Here is an 18,730-nt window from a genome sequence, read left to right on the forward strand (position 1 = left end):
CGTAATAGAGAATTTGGCAGTACTTCCAAACAGCAGACCACGTGCAACCATTTCAGCCCAGGACCTCCACATCCGGCTTCTTCACCTGCGGGATCATCTGAGGTGGGGTGTGGGTGTGCTGAGGAGTATTTCTGTCTGTCGTGAAGCCCTTTTGTGGGGGAAAACAAATTCTCATTGCCTGGGCCTGGCTCCCCAGTGAATGGGCCTGGCTGCCAAGTGGGTCGGCCTATGCCCTCCAAAGTCCACCCATGGCTGCACCCTTGCACAGTCATGTGAAATCCATAGATTAGGGCCTAATTTATTTATTTCAATGGACTGATTTCCTTATATGAACTGTAACAGTAAAATCTTTGAAATTGTTGCATGTTGCATTTATTTTTGTTCAGTATATAAACGCACACATTCAATCACGTTACAGACCATGTAACTAGGCCTGAGACCACTATACAAAGGAAGTGCAACAATATCAGTAGGCTAGTTATTTGTTTGGTAACAATAGTTGTGCCTGATTCAGCCACAAGGGGCAGTATTTGTCATTTGATCTTTGCCCTTTAGCCTCCTGTACTAGTGATTGGCTCAAGCTTTTCCCCTAGCGACCCCAACAGAAAGGTGATTCCCTCTGCCCAATACAACATCATTGTACTGACAAACTGATAAGAGCATTGCTCCAAGGGAAATTTTCAGACGTTGTATTTTTCAGATGACTTTATCGGCCAGTCATATTGAAGTGGTGGAAGCCTGCCCTATCTAACGGGTGTATACTTCCAGACCTTTGCCTAAAGTGGAAAAGATCAACATTGGGCCAGAGCACATTCATGTTCACAATGGCACAATCTGTTGAATCACCATGTCCACAGACACGCACCTCTCTAGCCTGCCTCTCAGGGGGACGTTAATTTAATTTCCGAGCCCCATTGGCTACTCACCCACACACGGGTCCCCTGTAGTCTCTAATTTCCTTCTGAGGACAGACTCTGAGATCCCTGCAGACAGCAAGATATGTTTTAATTGGGTAAGGGGTGGGAGTTTCTAATCTTATAATCTATGCCATATGGGCCCATCATGTCTGTCTGTTTTATGGGCTTTTGTCTGATAAATTGCTTCTTGTATCCTCAGTTAACTCTGAGCTCCATGGAAGAGGTATACATAGTGGTCAAATCTAGCTAGACATGACGGGAGCCTTCTAATGTAAATGTCTCTATTGTAAATAGAAGGCTCTGTACATGACTGTGCTTGAGTTCTGGGCACAGATGACTCCTGCAGTGTCAAGCCATATTATTAAAAAAATCATTTTACACTGTTAGGAAAGTGATTGGGCATGTTTGACATTGCAGCCAATGTGATGCATTTTCAGTCAATTGTGACTGAATGATCTACAAATAATAATGAGTAATTATTTATGATGTAAGGTTATTTGTAGATCAGTCAGTCGGCAGTCTCATGCAAGGCTGGCTGCAGTTTCGAACAAGCCCAGTAACTCATTGTTTGACAACCAGGGTGGTACCGTGTCTGGGAGGAGAGGGAGGAGAGGATGGAGTTCAGCAATCATGTAAGGGTGTGTTTCTACACATTATAAATAACTTCTAAAGTGGTCCTTCCGCTCTGTCACTATTCTAGGTTGGAGGATGTGTGTGTGTGTGTTTTGCACATAGCATGCCGTTCTGTTGTAAATTGTGTTTGTCTGATTGCTAGCAGATGACCCACAGTACTTATGCTGTGACTTCATTAAACTTCAGAGTAGTGGATAGATGCCACAGACGCTGCTTCTGCTGCAGTTTCTCTACCACTGATCTAGGCATGTGTCGTCTGGAGAACACTACTTGAAAAGTTGTAATTGTCATCCACTAAATTGTGTCTATGAAAAGTGAATTGTAGATATTGCATAGAACTTTGTTTTACTAAGATTACTAAAGGCACTACTTCAAACATTATTTCACTACAGAGGTTAACATTAGATCTGGTTGACAGGCTTGAGAGACATTATTTTGCGTCTCACATTATAAAACTATTGAAGGCTGTGAAGCTCTGTGTTAACACGAGTGTGAGTCTGTGTGTGCCCTTGACCTTGGCGCATTTGGCAGCTGTAGATTGCTCCCAGGGCAATACCATTATGTTCAGCAACAGCATGTGGCATGTCCTTGGCCCTGGTGTCACAATAGCGGGTACTCTGCTGATGTGCGGTCAACTTTGTCACGCTGTAGTTGCAGCCACAGTCCACCAATGTTGTTATGGAAGGCGTCTTCCTGTCCCCCGTCCTCTATGGGTCTGGACATGCTAAGAGGGGAAATTGAAACCTGGGAAGGATGTCACTGACGTGTACACAGGGTGGAGGAAACAACCCCAACTACACTCCGAGAAAAAAGGCTTCCAAAAGGGTTCTTCAGCTGTCTCCATAGGACAACCATTTTTGGTTCCAGGTAAAACCCTTTGGGGTTCAATCTAGAACCCTCTGTGGAAAGGGTTTTATATGAAACCAAAAATAATTATTCTAAGGGTTTTCTTATGGGGCCAACCAAAGAACCCTTTTAGGTTCTAGATAACACCTTTTTTTCTAAGAGTGTACTGCACAGGAAACAGCAGAGGCCAACAGCAGGTATACTGGTCGGTGTGTTGGTGTTCGTGGGGCTACCTTTCACTCTCATACCTTTTCCTATTTATTACTCATGAGGAAGGTGGGTCGTTCCACCTCCAAAAACCACAAGAAAGAGTTTTTCTACGGACACATCTCAGACAGTTAAGATTAGCATTCCTGCAACATTATTTTGTTGAATTTTTTCTGAGAAATTAAGTTGATTGCACCCAAATATGCCATTTTAATTTAACCTAACATCCGGTTTGGACCAAGCTTTTTTCTAACAGTGAGGAATCCAGAGAAATTGACAAAAGCCACCCAGGGTCATTGAAGTTGTTAGGTTTATGTCCCATCCTACATCCTACATCACCTAACAGCAGAAACAGCACCATCTAGTCAGACCTGGTAATATCAGTATGTAGGATGGGAAATAACTTCAATAACACATTTTTCTGAACAGGGCAGGAAAAAACGTACCAAATTCACTGAGAATACATTACATGAATAACACATTCTCAGAGCCGCAGCTGCATACTAATTCTCCGACATAGAGAACTGATATTGTATACTCATTGTTAGGGTAGTATTGGTGTGGGTGGCTTTCGACAATTTCTTTGAATTCCTCATGTCTTACTCACTGTTAGAATTGGATGTTAGGTACTTTATTTATTGAATATTATATTTCTCATATAAATGAAAATGGCCAATTTGTGTGCAATCAATTAGCTTAATTTCTCAGCGATCAAACTATATTTCAACAAAATAATGTTGCAGGAATGCGAATCTGTTTCTAACTACAGAAATGATTTCAGAACCATGTGAGATGGTGGGTGTCATGGCTTGTTGATATGACATGGAATGACTCAGGTGTCTTTTAGCACCCTGTTCTTTGCCCATCTGAAAGTGTATGTTGAATGTGTGTGTTTGTCCTGCAAAGAAGTCTGTGTTATTGTCTGCTTAGAGGATAAAATAATGCTGTGTCATGGTCCACTTCACTTTATTGCTTTTATACAAGGTTTTGTTCAAGTCTTTTCAGCCTTCAAAAAACTCTGCTGTGAGTCGCTGTGTGCACTGCGTCACAGGAGGGAGATTAAACAACGGTTAATAGTTTGTTTTATCTCTGTACTTTTCCACAAAGCTACAATAATATTCCAGAGGTTTGGTGAAGGGCCATGCACAGGTGAGATGGAAAGTTTTGTTTTTTTGGTAGGTTGTGTTCTGAACTTCATAATCTTTCTTTGGGGCTTTCAAGAAACCCCAAATTCTCTTTGGGTCCAAAGAAAAGGGATAATGAGTGTCTTATTTGTTCACGTTGGCTTTTATACAAGCATATTGTTTTTATTTCACATATTGTAGGCCTTATTGTGGCAGTCTCAGAGTATTTATGAGGAAACTCAATGCCCATTCCCTCTGGAGGACATTTTTCTTTCAGTTTAGGGAAAGAACAAGTATTAGTAGAAGAAGAGTTCTTTCTAGCATCACACTTCCAAGAACGGAACCATTCTTTTTTCTGTCCCTGGCTGTCATATAGCAAGGCGCTCACTTCAGAATGTTTTGCATAGTACTTATTGTAATTGTCATTTCAAAGAATTTTGCTTAATGTTGTAATTAGTGAATTACCATGAAACATGTTTGTGGGTGGGACTGGAGCCAACCAAACTGTAATCAAATGTAAACACATCAGAAAAGCCAAAGGATAGGAAAGAAAACGAAAGCCAAAGAAAGACTAGAAGCTATTTGGAAAGCCAATGATTCAAGGAGCCATTTTCCACATCCTGGTGTGGGTTTTCTGTTATCCCTGGCCATCTCGTATGTCCTAACAGACCTGTGGTTTTATGGGGATGTAGATTAATGCAGGGTCAAAGGTGACATTCTCCCTGCTGGACAGTCAGACCGGAGTCTTTGAACCGGCCCTGTCTCGTCTCGGGTTACCTCTTCAGAGTTCGGAATTCTAAACTGTTACATTGTGCATGAGCGGAATGCAAACCATTTTGATTGGAGGCATCCGAAGGCTCTTCCCAGTTCTATCCTATAGTTATGTAATGTGAAATATGATGGTGGCAAGGAAAAGGATAATTACTACCATCACTAGCAGTAGCTACACATCCATAACACAAGCTGAAAGTCTGTACCAAGATAGCCTTGACTCCAGTCGTTCTATGTTTATCCATAGAAACAAACTAGAATATTGTGTGATGTCTGGTAGCACGAGACTAGTACAAAGTTCCTGCTAAACCCTACATATATTTCAGACTGAGTAACCTGATGAAGGTCAGAACTTGATGATCATAGTTAACATAGTTAATACTGTGATTATTACCCTAATTTTACCCTTATCCATCTCACTTCAGCACCAACCCCACTAACTGGCACTAATGATTATTCACAAGCCTAGCTTCTTAGTTTAGTGACTGTTATTGGCTTTGATCTATGACCTTGCTTTTGCCCAGCGTATAAAAGCAGCTTTTGTTTCTGCCTATACAGGGACACACTAAGGACAGTGTCTATCACGCAATGAGAAAGTGTCTATTATATAGGGCTCAACACAATGCAGCACAAAGTGGCAATGTTCCTACCACAGAGGTCTTTTGTGTCAACAGTCACCAAAAATACCCAATGCAAAGAACAGTATGTACATTCATGCTCATTTGAATGTACTTTCAACAGCATTTAAAGTGCTGATTAGACTAAAAACTATGGGTTGCCGGAGACGTTTCACGCTAGCCCTAAGCGTTATCGTGTCTGTGTGTGTGCGTGTGTGTGTGTGACCCCAGGCATACCCTTTCCCCCAGTACAGGGTCAGAATTAACTTTATACCCTGAGCAGGACAATAGCTGGACAATGGGAGACGCTTGAGGTCATACTTCAGTCAGATGATCAGTGACAAAAACAAAGGAAACCCCTGGCTTCGACACTAAACCCTAATATGTGCCTCTCTCTCTCTCTCTCTCACACACACGCACGCACGCACGCATGCACGCACGCACACACACACACACACACACACACACACACACACACACACACACACACACACACACACACACACACACACACACACACACACACACACACACACACACACACACAGGATTTTTGTAGGGTTTGGGCATTTGGGGATTGTCTTCTCATAATTAGTCTAGTAAAATAAGTAATCTTTATGCCTCAGAATTGATACCTAGTATAATACCTGATCCAACAACCTGTCAGTTAACCATTAAATTAAGGGATAGGGCGGAATTGACTCTTATGAGCATGAGAGGGAAGGAAGTACCTTCTGGTTTGTTTGAGCCCTAAGTCTAACTAAACCTAACCTTGGTGAGAGGGGTGAGTTATATTTTATTGAGTTCATGAGCCTGATGTCTATTTGGCATGGTTGCATGGGCGGGACAGAGGTGGGGTCTGTCAGAGGTTGAAATAAGATGTAAGGCTGGATCTCTGCATTTAACTACTGACACACTCAAAGGATTGTCAATGCAGGGGGACCCAGGACACTTCAGCCAACATTATAGTGGGGAAAGAAACTGGTCTGTACAACACATCCAGTCCTCTTCAGTGTATTTGCAAGGAAAAGGAGTCTAGCCTCTGTTGGGTAAGTGGGAAAAACTTCAGAGACCGATTTATTCAACATTTGACTATAACATATTTGTCTGCATTCCTTTTTTTTTTACTCCATTTCTTACTATGCATGTATCCATCATCTAAAAGTAATGTGCTCTACTCCTGAATCAATTAACCAAGGTTGATTACCAGTTGCATTTCAGACACCATTTCTCATTGTCTGCTTGTCACGCCCTGACCTTAGAGATCCTTATTATTCTCTATGTTTGGTTAGGTCAGGGTGTGACTCGGGTGGGAAAAACTATGTTTTCTATTTCTTTGTGTTTTTGGCTGAGTATGGTTCCCAATCAGAGGCAGCTGTCTATCGTTGTCTCTGATTGGGGATCATATATAAGTTGTCATTTTCCTTTTGGGTTTTGTGGGATCTTGTTTTCTGTATAGTTTATTTTGCCTTACAGAATTGTGCACTTTCGTTTTTGTTTGTTGCTTTAAGACACAACTAGCTTTTGTGTTCGGTTTATGTTCATTGTTTTTCCCAGTGTTAAGTTCTCCAAACCTACTATGCTGCACCTTGGTCCGGTCATTTATCATCCAACGATGAGTGTAACACTGCTATGGCAGGAGGTACATCACATTGATGCCTTTTGTAAAATGTCTAAACATATCACACACAGTGTGTTAGGTCATTTTAATTTGATAATATTCCAATTTACTCTAACATCTATTTTCATGTGTTTTCAGCTTCTTCATAGTAGTTTCATGTGTGTAGTCTATGCATAGGAGATTCTTGTCTAAAAGTTATGAGTTTTGTTAGCATGCTATCAATTAGGGAGTGTAGCATAAAACAAATCCACCCCTAAACTTCCCCGCTAGAGAGTTTCTTCCTTGGATAATTACTTCAAACTACAAAACACATTTCCACAACATCTTTGTCATTCCTCTCTGCACTGCACTGCCCTCCTCTCAAAAAACACTCTGTCAAATCACCTCTGGTTTGCTGAATGATTTGTTCCTGTCAAGTAGATTCCTGTCTGGATTTCACAGCAGTGGACCCTAGGCCAGACTTCAAAGCACCACACATCTGTGCCTGTAGCTGCCTAGCTGTGTGTGGGTGGCATACTAAGGCACTGATTGCATTGCGGTAAATGCACTCTACTGTGGTCAATCATTCAATCAAACTTTATTTGTCACATGCGCCGAATACAACAAGTGTATACTTTACCATGAAATACGTACTTACAAGTCCTTAAACAACAGTGCAGTTCAAGAAGAGTTAAGAAAATATTTACCAAGTAGACTAAAATAAAGGTAATAATAAAAAGTAACACAATAAGAATAACAATAACCAGGTTATATACAATCAAAAGGTATTTATAAAGCCCCTTTTACATCCACAGTTGTCACAAAGTGGTTATACAGAAACCCAGCCTAAAAGAACAGTTAAGCAATGAAGAGGTAGAAGCACGGTGGCTTCACTACTACTGTAGTTTACCTCCAGGTGTGTGTTAGTTAGTAGCAATTCCTGGTTACTGCCCGCTCCACAGGGCTTAGAGAGAGGGGAAGGCTTTAAACCATGGACATTCAGTGGCGATAGACAAGACTACAGGCAGATACACCTGGGACTGATGTAAAGCAGGCAGGCCCTGTTTACATGATACGTTACTTTAAGGTATCCCAGTTGACTTAAAATGGTCTGGTCTTCTGTGTTCCTTGTACTGAAATTACATCTGCGAACAAGCAAACAGAGTGAGAAAGAGAGCGAGAAAATCCTGCTGTAGGTCTTAACCTGCTTGGTCAGCAGCCATGAGAGACGCTTTCCCCTTCATAAGTTTGACCCTGTCAGGTGAGTCAGCACGGAGAGTCAGTGGTCGCTCCCAACTTTCACAGGAACAGCAGCTATGTCCACAGCACATGGTCAGTGGACATCATGCTTTCTAGGGGGTGAACTGCAAATGTGTGAATGAAGTTAGACAGCTGTATGCTTTATTTCTGTTTCCTGAAAGATTTGAAAGAGTATGGTCACATAGCTTGTCAATTACTGAGAAGTATCAGTAAGGACTACATTAAGATGACTGAATTATAACAAACACGCAGTCTAAAAGTAGGATTGGCTCGTTTAAAGTGGACATCCACACTCCTGTAACACGTGGTATTTATAGACTAGCTAGCAGTGCTAGTCACCCACATATCTGCTACCTAAACCTACATAAACATAATTAATTGGATTGGTTCGTACATGTGACTATCTCCTATCTTAATTTAAAGAACACATTTCGGGGTGATATCCTACCCCTCAGCGAAATTCGAAGACTAAGCCACTATTGACATTTAAAGGGAGTAATCGTAAACAAACGTCAAACCAAAAACGCTACAAATACATTAGTATGGCTTTAACATACACATAAATATATATTGACACTAATTTGTCCAATGACATATATGTATTACTCTTCATCAAGACGAAGTGACCTAAACATTGAAGTCAATTTCTGAACGTATCCCCCCCTTTCCCGTAGAATGGAACGAGCAGTTCTAAACTCGTAGCACATCGGAGCATTGTTTCTCTGCTTGGAACTGGGCGCGATGCGTTGTTGGCAAGAGTGGATTTTCCCGAAAAATGTATTGATTATAATATGTTATTAGCAAGAAGACTGGTGGAACATTTCCATCATGAGGAGATATGTATACCAGGATGCCGGCAGATTCTTGTCGTTTTTTGTTTGAAACCACATTAGTGGAATAAACCGTTGTCCTGATCTAGTCGTCTGCTACAGGTCAGATTCCCCTGGTCATCTAGTGAAACGTGTGTTGCTACAGTAGCAAGTAGTGTAACATTATTGCACAGTTCGCAACTGTATCGTTCAATTTCAGTTATTGTATTTGGCTACAATGTGATGAGTAAATGCAAGGACTGTGAAACTAGCTCGTGCTAACGTTGTGCGCGTGTACAACTACGTCGCGTGTTCGTACTAGTTTGTGGTGAATTTGGTATGCATATAATTACTTATTTGATTAACGAATTAGCAAGTAATGATAATCATTCACATTGTCTGAAACTGGTGAGCTGGTTTGGTTTTACATTTGAGTGTATTGTTCGATTCGTTTCGAGGCCAGCATAAACACGAAAACAGGGTAAAATGCAGTCATCGGTATTTTTTGGGTCCACAGACATAATCAGGGTTGGGGTGTAATCCGTTACATGTAAAGGATTACAAAAACGGTAACTAATTCGTTACATTACCAGCAAAAATATTGTGATCAGATTACAGATACTTTTGAAAAACTAGATGATTACTTCAAGGGTTACTTTTAAATTCAGAAAGGATGTTAGCGAAAAACATATTTTAGACTTGTTTTCCCAATGACATTCAAGCATTGAAAAAAAGTTTAAAATTTGTTCCACTTGAGCGAGTCTGACCACAAGTCAGAGACCACTATGATGACACACAAAATGTGTTTGATCGATCGCAGGAATAGGCTTTTGAAGGCTACTGTCCAATGTTGCGACTACTGTCGGCATCCAAAGATTATCGAATTTGAATTAACGCTTGGAGGTGAGGATAACAGCAGTGGTGTACTCTACGGTGATATGGATTTAATTTGTTATTGATATCTACATAGCGCATTGATGTGAATCACACTGCTCTCATTTAGTTATTTGCGCCTTACGGATTGTGGTTGTTGTGCATGGCTGTTCACAAATCTAAATGTGTATTTGAACCCAATAATGGTTGAATTCAAGAAGTTTAAACTGCCTTGCAGTCATTGTTTTTGAAACCAGTGGACATCCAGTGAAAAGTACACTCTTGCAACAGCGGCCTATGGAATAAAAGTGGGGCTTTTATTGCTCAATCAAATTCATGCTGATAAAATAAAAATCCATAGGCCTAATGGACACATGCTCAAAATCACATTTTTGATAGATTTAAAGGGGCAATCTGTAGTTGCTACATAATGTTTTTGACTTATAGATTATATATATATCTATTTGATTCTTGAATAATATAATTTATAATGCCTCATGAGCTAAATTCAATTGTCACACTCCATGAGATCTCAAAATATCATCTTGTTTTTCTCAAATGTTTGTAAATGTGAACAAACACTGTATAGCCTCATAACATGGTTAAAACAATACTTTTGATATCGTGGATGGTCAGTCCTACCATCCGTAGTTCTGTCTATTAATCTGAGAGTGGTTACATTTCTCCAGGCACATCCCTCAGCTTTTTACCAAAACAGAGGCGGGGTGGAGATTTTGTTATTGTTTCATCTGTGGATTTGCCCAATAAACAGCTGCATATTATCAAGATATCAAAAAGTGTCACCAACAAAAAGGTCAACAATAGGTCTATAGCAAATGCAGCATAAAGCATTCATTTTTCACATGTAAATAGCACTTTTCAGTAGTGCTCAAAGCATGTCATTCCATGAGTGCAGCATTTATTTTTTAACTGGAATCAATGAGCCCAATCAGTCCTCCATGACCACAAAATCATAAAGAACAGAGTAGTGCTGGCTAATAAGTCCTTCGTTTTGGAGTTATGCTCAGGTAAATCAATTTGTCTAATCTATAATTCCATATTTCCAAATCCTATTCTTGAAGATCAAGGGGTATAATATTTATTTGAATGACTGGAATTCTGATAGACTTTGGTTTTTAATGTAAATATATAATTTAATCATATTATTTTTATATGTAGTAGAAAGCAATGGGTTAGAAGAAGCCTACATAACCAACCCATAAAGTAACATTTTACATCCATATATGGGCAGCTATGTAAACTTTAACGTTGATTTATCCTGCAATAGATGTTGTTCAATTGGTAACATACATTTTTGTCTTCTTCTAATGTGTCTTAAGGGGAAAGAAATCTAATAGTAACTGAATGTAATCAGATTACATTACTGAGTTTGGGTAATCCAAAAGTTACGTTACTGATTACAATTTTGGACAGGTAACTGTAACGGATTATATTTAGAAAGTAACCTACCCAACCCTGGAAATATTATCTCCCCATGCATTGTCAGACTTTTGTTTGTGTTATTTACTGCAGGGCTACATGACCTTCCAACAATGTTAGTATGAAGAGTAAATCAAATCAAATTTTATTTAGTAGTACCAAGATACTCTCTTATATTTCAGAGATATCCTACAAGCTAGCCCTGTCATAATGGTTGGCAATCTCCTACCATATGTGTGCCAATCAGTGTTGTGAAAGGAAGTTAATGTTGATTTGAAGTTGAAAACACACACACTCTTGCTCAAGGCATATTATTACATAACACAGTTAGAAATGGTTTGTGAGGGCACCTGGAGAAATGTATATTAAGTAAACATGCCATTTCATTCAGTAAAAATAGCTCTCTTTGTATCACTGCCAAATTATATAGTCTACTGAGAAACTGGAGAGGCTCATTTCCTAGGCTGTGATTGTAAAGAGCTACATTGACATTGTGTCTCTCTTCCAGGGCAGAGAAGGTGGCCATGGGGGTAGCGCCTCACTCTCTCCTGGCCCTGACTGGCCAGCTGCCCTGGCTGCTGCTCCTGGCTCTGCTCACTCCCTGGAATGTCCTCGGAGTTGAAGAACTGAAGCCCACTAGATGGCCCATGTTCTCCCAGAAGCCTTTGCTCCTTGCCTGGAATGCCCCGACAGAGGACTGCCGCCCCCGGCATGGTGTGCGTTTCCCGTTGGAGCAGTTCCAGATAGTGGCGTCGCCCAACGAGGGCTTTGTCAGACAGAACCTCACCATCTTCTATAAGGACCGGTTAGGGCTGTATCCGTATTACGAGCGGGACGGCACCGCGGTGAACGGTGGGCTCCCACAGGCTGCCAGCCTCACGCAGCACTACGAGAAGATGCCCGAAGGTGTTCACAAGTACATAAGTGAACCAAACGCCAAAGGCCTTGCCGTCATCGATTGGGAGGAGTGGCGTCCGCTGTGGATCCGCAACTGGGACATCAAGGACGTATACCGTAACCAATCCCGGCAACTGGTGGCCAGCAAAAACCTGGAGTGGCCCCTGGAGCGCGTGGGGAAAGTGGCCCAGCAGGAGTTTGAGCTGTCGGCCCGGAAATTCATGCTGGAGACCTTGCGGCTGGCCAAGAGCCTGCGGCCCAACCAGCTGTGGGGGTTCTACCTGTTTCCAGACTGCTACAACCATGACTACCGAAGCGGCCTGGAGAACTACACTGGTCGCTGCCCTGACGTGGAGGTGGCTCGCAATGACCAGCTGACCTGGCTATGGACTGAGAGCACGGCCCTGTTCCCATCTGTCTACATGAGCACAGTGCTGCGCTCCACCATGTTTGGACGGCAGTTTGTCCGCAACCGGGTGAAGGAGGGGATGCGTCTGGCATCGGCAGGTGACGCGCTGGCACGGCCTGTCTTTGTCTATACCCGGCCTACGTATGCCAACGAGCTGACTCCGCTGACTGAGGTGAGAGGGCCCATGTTATAGGCCTGATTCTGTCCCTATACTGTAGATATGATTCGCCTTCTTCATCATGACCATAACTTGTGCTATGCAGAGACCTGATATCTCTGTTTTTGTTATTCCGGTAAGAAATCAGACACACTATAGCTTTGAAATTCTCAGCTGCCTCTTACCACAACTGGTTTTTTGTTGTTGTTTTTTGTCGATAAAGTGTGTCTGTGTGTGAGACTGAATTAACCCTGATGTACACTACCGGGCAAAAGTTTTAAACACCTACTCATTCAAGGGTTTGTCTTTATTTATACTATTTTCTACATTGTAGAATAACCAAAAATGTGTTAAACAAATCAAAATATATTTTATATTTGAGATTTTTCAAATAGCAACTCTTTGCGATATATTTTGATTTGTTGAACACTTTTTTTGGTTACTACATGATTCCATATGTCTTATTTCATAGTTTTTATGTCGTCACTATTATTCTACAATGTAGAAAATAGTAAAAAGAAGACATATGGAATCATGTAGTAACCAAAAAAGTGTTAAACAAATCAAGTTTTAACCAAGAGTGCAGTCCCCTCTGGTCTTACAAGGCAAGTGTTACTCTAACCAGGGCCTAAAAATATAGGGCTGGTGGTTTTACAGACACAGATTAAGCCAAGTCCTGGACTATTTTTATGTCTTTGCGTGCAGTTTGAAGTAGGTTGTTAATTACTCCTGCTAGTAGATACCCATAGACTTACAGTCATTGTGCTAACACTAGTTAGCTTTGGCTCACGAAACTACCTCAAATTTCCTTCGTACTAGACACAGACAAACAAATGGTATCCAGGAGTTCATCTGACTCTGGGGAGTAGATAAAGGGCCTCATTGACAAAAATCCCAAAGTATCCCTTTAACTTGTGTCCGGGAAACCGGCCCATGAGGATCTGAATGCATTGTTGTCTGGATCGCATAGTGTTAAAGAAAGCCAGGCTAATATGTCAGGGCTAAATATAGAACATTCACATGTCCACACACACTCCTACATGACCAGGCTTCGCATGTCCAGCAACACAGAGTTGCCTGTGTTTCCCCAGAAACCTAAATATGTCTCTCTGCGGTTTCTACACCAAATATCATTACCTTTGGCCAACCTTCCAATAACATGCACATGCACTAATCTGGAGTACACACACACACCCATTGCGCACAAAATACAGTATCTCAAGCAGCAACTGATTCTTACCCACACCAGAGTCATGAATGAATTATTGGGCCATAGTAGAGCCATTAGCCTAGTCTAAATAATTCCCTTCGCTCTTTACTGTCCAGTTTTTCTCTGTTTAGGACAAATGCAGGAAGGAAGACAGATTGTCTCCAAGTTCAAGTGAATTTCGTGTGTGTGGTGTGTGTGTGCGTGCATGTACATGTGAATGTACTGTTTAACCACTCTGTTGAAAACGCTGTGGAAAAACTCCACTGCTCGTCTGAAGAGTGACGTTTGTTTGCTGGTTCCCATTTCTGTCAGCAGTTTAGATTACATTTCCTGCAGCTGTTTCACCAAGGGATAGAAGAGGGGAGTTAGACAAATTCACTGTAGTAGTGAGTCAAAAGACAATTGGAAATAGATTACTGCCTGAATATATTTAAATGAGAGGTTGGTGTGAGCTGAAGAGGTGCGTTTGGAGAGGTTGGTACTAATGTGTGTGAGCGTATGTTTGCAGTGAGGTTTGTTGTGTGTGGATGAATAAATTGCTGTTAGACAGCCTGGGCATCAGTGTTTACTTTCCCACTGGACACAGTGGGACTGGACACACTGGAGGAGAGAGGGAGAGACAGAAGGTGTGTTTGTAGGATTATTCTGAAGGAACGAGAGATCATGGTTAGCCTATATATTGTATCATGCTTCATTTCTTACTTTGAGTGTGTCTGAAGCCTCCATAAGGATGTGTCGGAGTGAAAGGATGTGCGTGGGAGTGACACATCTGTCTGTGTGTTTAAACCAGGGAGTAAAGAGATATGTGTCAGTTCCTCTGACATTCTGTTCTGAATCACCATCTTTTCCATATAATGTGACCTCATCATCTACATGAAGGGTGTGGGTCAGCTCAGCTGGTCAGTGTTAAAGAAATGAATAAATGATGTGTGTGTTCCTGTTCATAGAGGGTGCGTGTGTTACAGTTAATGTCACTGTAGTCAGCCACTGCAGACTGACTGAACTACAAATCACCCGACGTCATGATGACAACTCATTATGATTTGACGGGTCGTCGCCGACTGCAATGTAGTCGATCTCAAACATGGCCAGTATGTTCATAATGGCCTGCCAACTTCCATACTTAACTTGTGTGTGTGTGTGTGATTGTGTGTGTGTGCAGACAGACCTGGTGTCCACTATTGGGGAGAGTGTAGCCCTGGGAGCATCTGGGGTCATCATCTGGGGAGATCATACCTACGCCAGCAGCAATGTGAGTGTTCTCATCACTCAAGCTGTTTAATCATTCAATATTATGCATAGCTTAGTTTGAGTCCTCTGTCTGGTGTTCCCCTCTGTAACATACTTATGGCTGCAGCAATGGGAGTGTTGTCCCTGAAGATTCCCTATTCCCAACATAATGACTCAAACTATGCATAATCTATGAATGTTCCAATTGGGGTGTTTCCCAAACGGCACCCTATTCCCTTCGTAGTGCACTAGTTTTGACCAGGGCCCTGTAGAGAATAGGTTGCCATTTGGGGGACACACCTATTTGATCATTCATAGATTATGCCTAGTTTGAGTCATCAGTCTGGTGTTCCCCCCTGTAGCTACTATGTAACGACAATTTCCTGTCTATCCACATTAAATGCTAACATGTGTTGGTGTCTCTGTTTGCCCCGTTTCACACTTGACCTCCAATTCTCCACTTTCTTTTTGTCTGAGTTTCTCATTTCCATTCTGAGTCTGTGCCTCTGTCTCACTCTGTGGGTATATGTGTGTGTCTCAATGTATGTATATATATGTGTGTGTGTGTGTGTGTGTGTGTGTGTGTGTGTGTGTGTGTGTTTCGCTGTATGTATGTGTGTCTCTCTCTCCAGGCCAGCTGCTCCAGTCTGAGTGAGTACCTCCGGGGTCCACTGGGCCGGTACCTATTCAATGTCTCCACAGCAGCAGAACTGTGCAGTCAGAAGTTGTGCGGCTTCCATGGCCGCTGCCTCCGCAAACACTCAGACACTGATGCCTACCTGCACCTCAGCCCCCTCACCCACAGCATCAGCAGCCAGAGGGGGAGGCTGAAGGTGACTGGGCAACTAGGCCAGGGGGAGCTGGCTGGGTACCGTCAACACTTCCAGTGCCAGTGTTACAGTGGGTACAAGGGCGAGGGCTGTGCCCAGAGAGAGCTGGGGAAGAGTGGTGCTGCCCCTGTCTGGAAAGTCTGGTCTGTACTGACTCTGCTGCTCCCTCTGGGGCTTCTCACTGTGCTCCACTGAGGCTGGGAGGAGCAGGAGCTGACACCGTGCAATATGGGGGAAGCCACCACCACCACACCTTGATCCTGGATCTAGTCCTGGCCTCTACTGGTGCTCAGGGGGCTTCCTGGTCAGGGATGGGCACTAGCTGCTCTGTGGGACTGATCCATGGAGGAGAGGACATGGGAGTGCCTGCTTCTCAACATGATGAAGGAAGGAGGGGACTGAAGATACCCCTCAGTACCCTTCAGTTACCCACACAAGCTAAAGGGACAGCATTTGAAGTGGGCAAAACAACAAGCCTTCTATTTTGACTTGATGTTTTTAGGGAGTGGGTGCGCTGCAAGTGTGGCAGAAATGAAGGTCCATACTGTAGTGATCTATCCCTCCCTTCACCAGAGCTGGAAGACATCTGGAGCTAACAGCCAGAACTAGAACTAAGATGTCTGCAAGGTGTATGAATGCTAACCAGCTGTATTATTGAGTTTGTGTGTGTGTCTAAGTAAACTGTCATTAGTTAGAAGTGTACCTGGGTTACTAGTTAGACAGTAGTTTGTTAGAATATGCCTCTCTCTTTTTACTCATGTTGAAACTTATGAGGGAATTGAATCTTCAACAACAGAGAAGCTAACGCATCACACAAGAATGCTACTTTTCTATGAAGGGACTCCTACTGTGAAGATTCTGTCCAAAGAGACTTGTGCTGTGCACACCTCGGGTAGACTGCTACCCCCTCACCCAGTTCTGATCTGGTCCAACTGCAGATACAGCGAGGAAAATCAACAGCAATTTTCAACATATTTTTGTAATGTTCTCTTTTTCTATGGTCTTATTTTTTTTATGCCTCTAATGATACTGTGGAAAATAACTGGAATATTTGGAAAAGACTGCTTCATTTGAATATTCATGACCTTCAGTAAAGCTTAGCATTGTGGCAAGGAACTCATTTCATCTACTGTGTCGTACGCTGACTGCTTTTGCAACACTTTAGCACCTCAGTCACATTAACAAGAAACAACTCATCTAAGAATGTGTAAGAAATGTTTGTAGTCCACAACATATTCTTTGATATTTGTAAACACATCACTCATCTACACAGATGACAGTGCGAAGTGCCTGTCCCAACGAGTGTTTGGCATAACGTGTCTGTGGTCATCATCCTTATTGTCATGATTCTTATTCTGGTGCATCTACATTTTCTCTGTGTTGATGTTTTCTGAGTGTTTGTGAGGATTGTAAACCAAAGCTGAAAGCACTTTTGCTCATTTTGTCTTTACTCTATTCTGCCTTCTGTTGCCTGAAACCAAATTCCTAAGAAAATGGCTTTGTCCTCTCGTAGGCTTCTTCAGGGGCCTCAGTGAGGGTCTATCGTTTTCAATGCTCTTATTTATGTCCCAAACATGATTCTCATTTACTCTCCTACATGTACATTTGATGTAATTGTAATTAAGTGTAATTAGTCATTTCTTTTTATTACATTAAACTTGAAATATGAGAAGGCTCTCAATGAATTTGTATCTTGGAGCTGTTGTGCTGCCGTTATTAACATCATGGTGGGTCGGAGTTCACAATCACATACCACGTGTTGCAAACACAGTGAGCAGTTTGACATACATTTTGGAAAAGCATGTTTTAACCATTCATGGTCAGTACAGTGACACATTAAGTTGTAGTTGGATTTAATGGCATCAGAAAAGTAAGGGAAAAGGCCATACTTAATCAGTTGCACAACTGGATGGATTCACCCAACCCCTCTGAATCAGAGAAGTGCAGGGGGCTGCCTTAATCGACGTCCACGTCATCGCCTCAGGCGCCCGGGGAGCAGGCTGCAACGTGTCTGGTAAGGTTTTCACGTGAAGGCCTTTGCACCTTGGTAACTTGCTCTCCTGAGTTACCTACCTCTGTGTCTTGCCAACATTTCACTTTTCCTCTTTTTCCCCTCCGTTTTTGGGAATCTCTTCCAAGTGTAAGGGGGGTAATCTCATGGTGCCAAAAGCAATATTATTGTGCTAGGAGTACAGAGAAAGCCTTGTTTTATAACTAAAACCAGACTTCAAGCCCCCCCAATCTTCCAGTTCCGACCCTCCAGGAGGAAGGGTACTGCTGTTCACTCATTCAACAGCATCCACATTTTCTAGCACTTGTAATACTATTGATGCGTGTACAGTTGGACTATTAAAGGCAATGTGTGGCCAAGATGTGAATTCCATAAATCAATAGACTGTGAATGCAAGACTGCTGTTACTCTAGTTGGTAGGTAAGTAAACAAAACAATCATTAACAAACATGTTACTAAAGCTCTATAACATCTTAGCCAATTCACAGGATCTTTATGACATTTTTAGATTGATAGGAAAATGTAAATCAAATCAAACTATTTGTCACGTGCCGAATACATGTGAAATGCTTACTTACAAGCCCTTAACCAACAGTGCAGTTCAAGAAGAGTTAAGAACATTTTAGCCAAATAAACTAAAGTAAAAAATATCTACAAATAATTCAAAGTAACAATAACAAGGCTATATACAGGGGGTACTGGTACCGAGTCAGTGTGTGGGGGTACAGGTTAGGTGAGGTAATTTGTTCATGTACAAGTCAGAAGTTTACATACACTTTGATTGAAGTCATTAAAACACGTTTTTCAACCACTCCACAAATTTCTTGTCGGTTAGGTAATTTCTTGTCGGTTAGGACACCTACTTTGTGCATGACACAAGTAATTTTTA

The 18,730-nt window shown here is 41.9% G+C and overlaps 1 protein-coding gene across 5 annotated transcripts; it reads left to right on the forward strand.

Annotated features, from left to right (window-relative positions):
- The first annotated feature begins 6,051 nt into the window (after positions 1–6,051).
- On the forward strand, positions 6,052–17,511 carry LOC109891357 (hyaluronidase-2-like). Of its 5 annotated transcripts, none has more exons than XM_031825552.1 (4): positions 6,052–6,164; positions 11,606–12,575; positions 14,933–15,022; positions 15,633–17,511. In XM_031825552.1, exons 2-4 carry the CDS (start codon positions 11,622–11,624, stop codon positions 16,023–16,025), a joined length of 1,437 nt encoding a protein of 478 aa, XP_031681412.1. In that variant the 5' UTR covers positions 6,052–6,164; positions 11,606–11,621; the 3' UTR covers positions 16,026–17,511. The 5 variants fall into 5 exon arrangements, with proteins under 5 accessions (XP_031681412.1, XP_020339421.1, XP_020339420.1 ...); XM_020483832.2 differs by lacking the exon at positions 6,052–6,164 and adding an exon at positions 7,536–7,976; XM_020483831.2 differs by lacking the exon at positions 6,052–6,164 and adding an exon at positions 8,643–8,907.
- Positions 17,512–18,730: the final 1,219 nt, after the last annotated feature.

This window comes from Oncorhynchus kisutch, linkage group LG5 (genome assembly GCF_002021735.2).
Source record: "Oncorhynchus kisutch isolate 150728-3 linkage group LG5, Okis_V2, whole genome shotgun sequence".
NCBI lineage: Eukaryota > Metazoa > Chordata > Actinopteri > Salmoniformes > Salmonidae > Oncorhynchus > Oncorhynchus kisutch.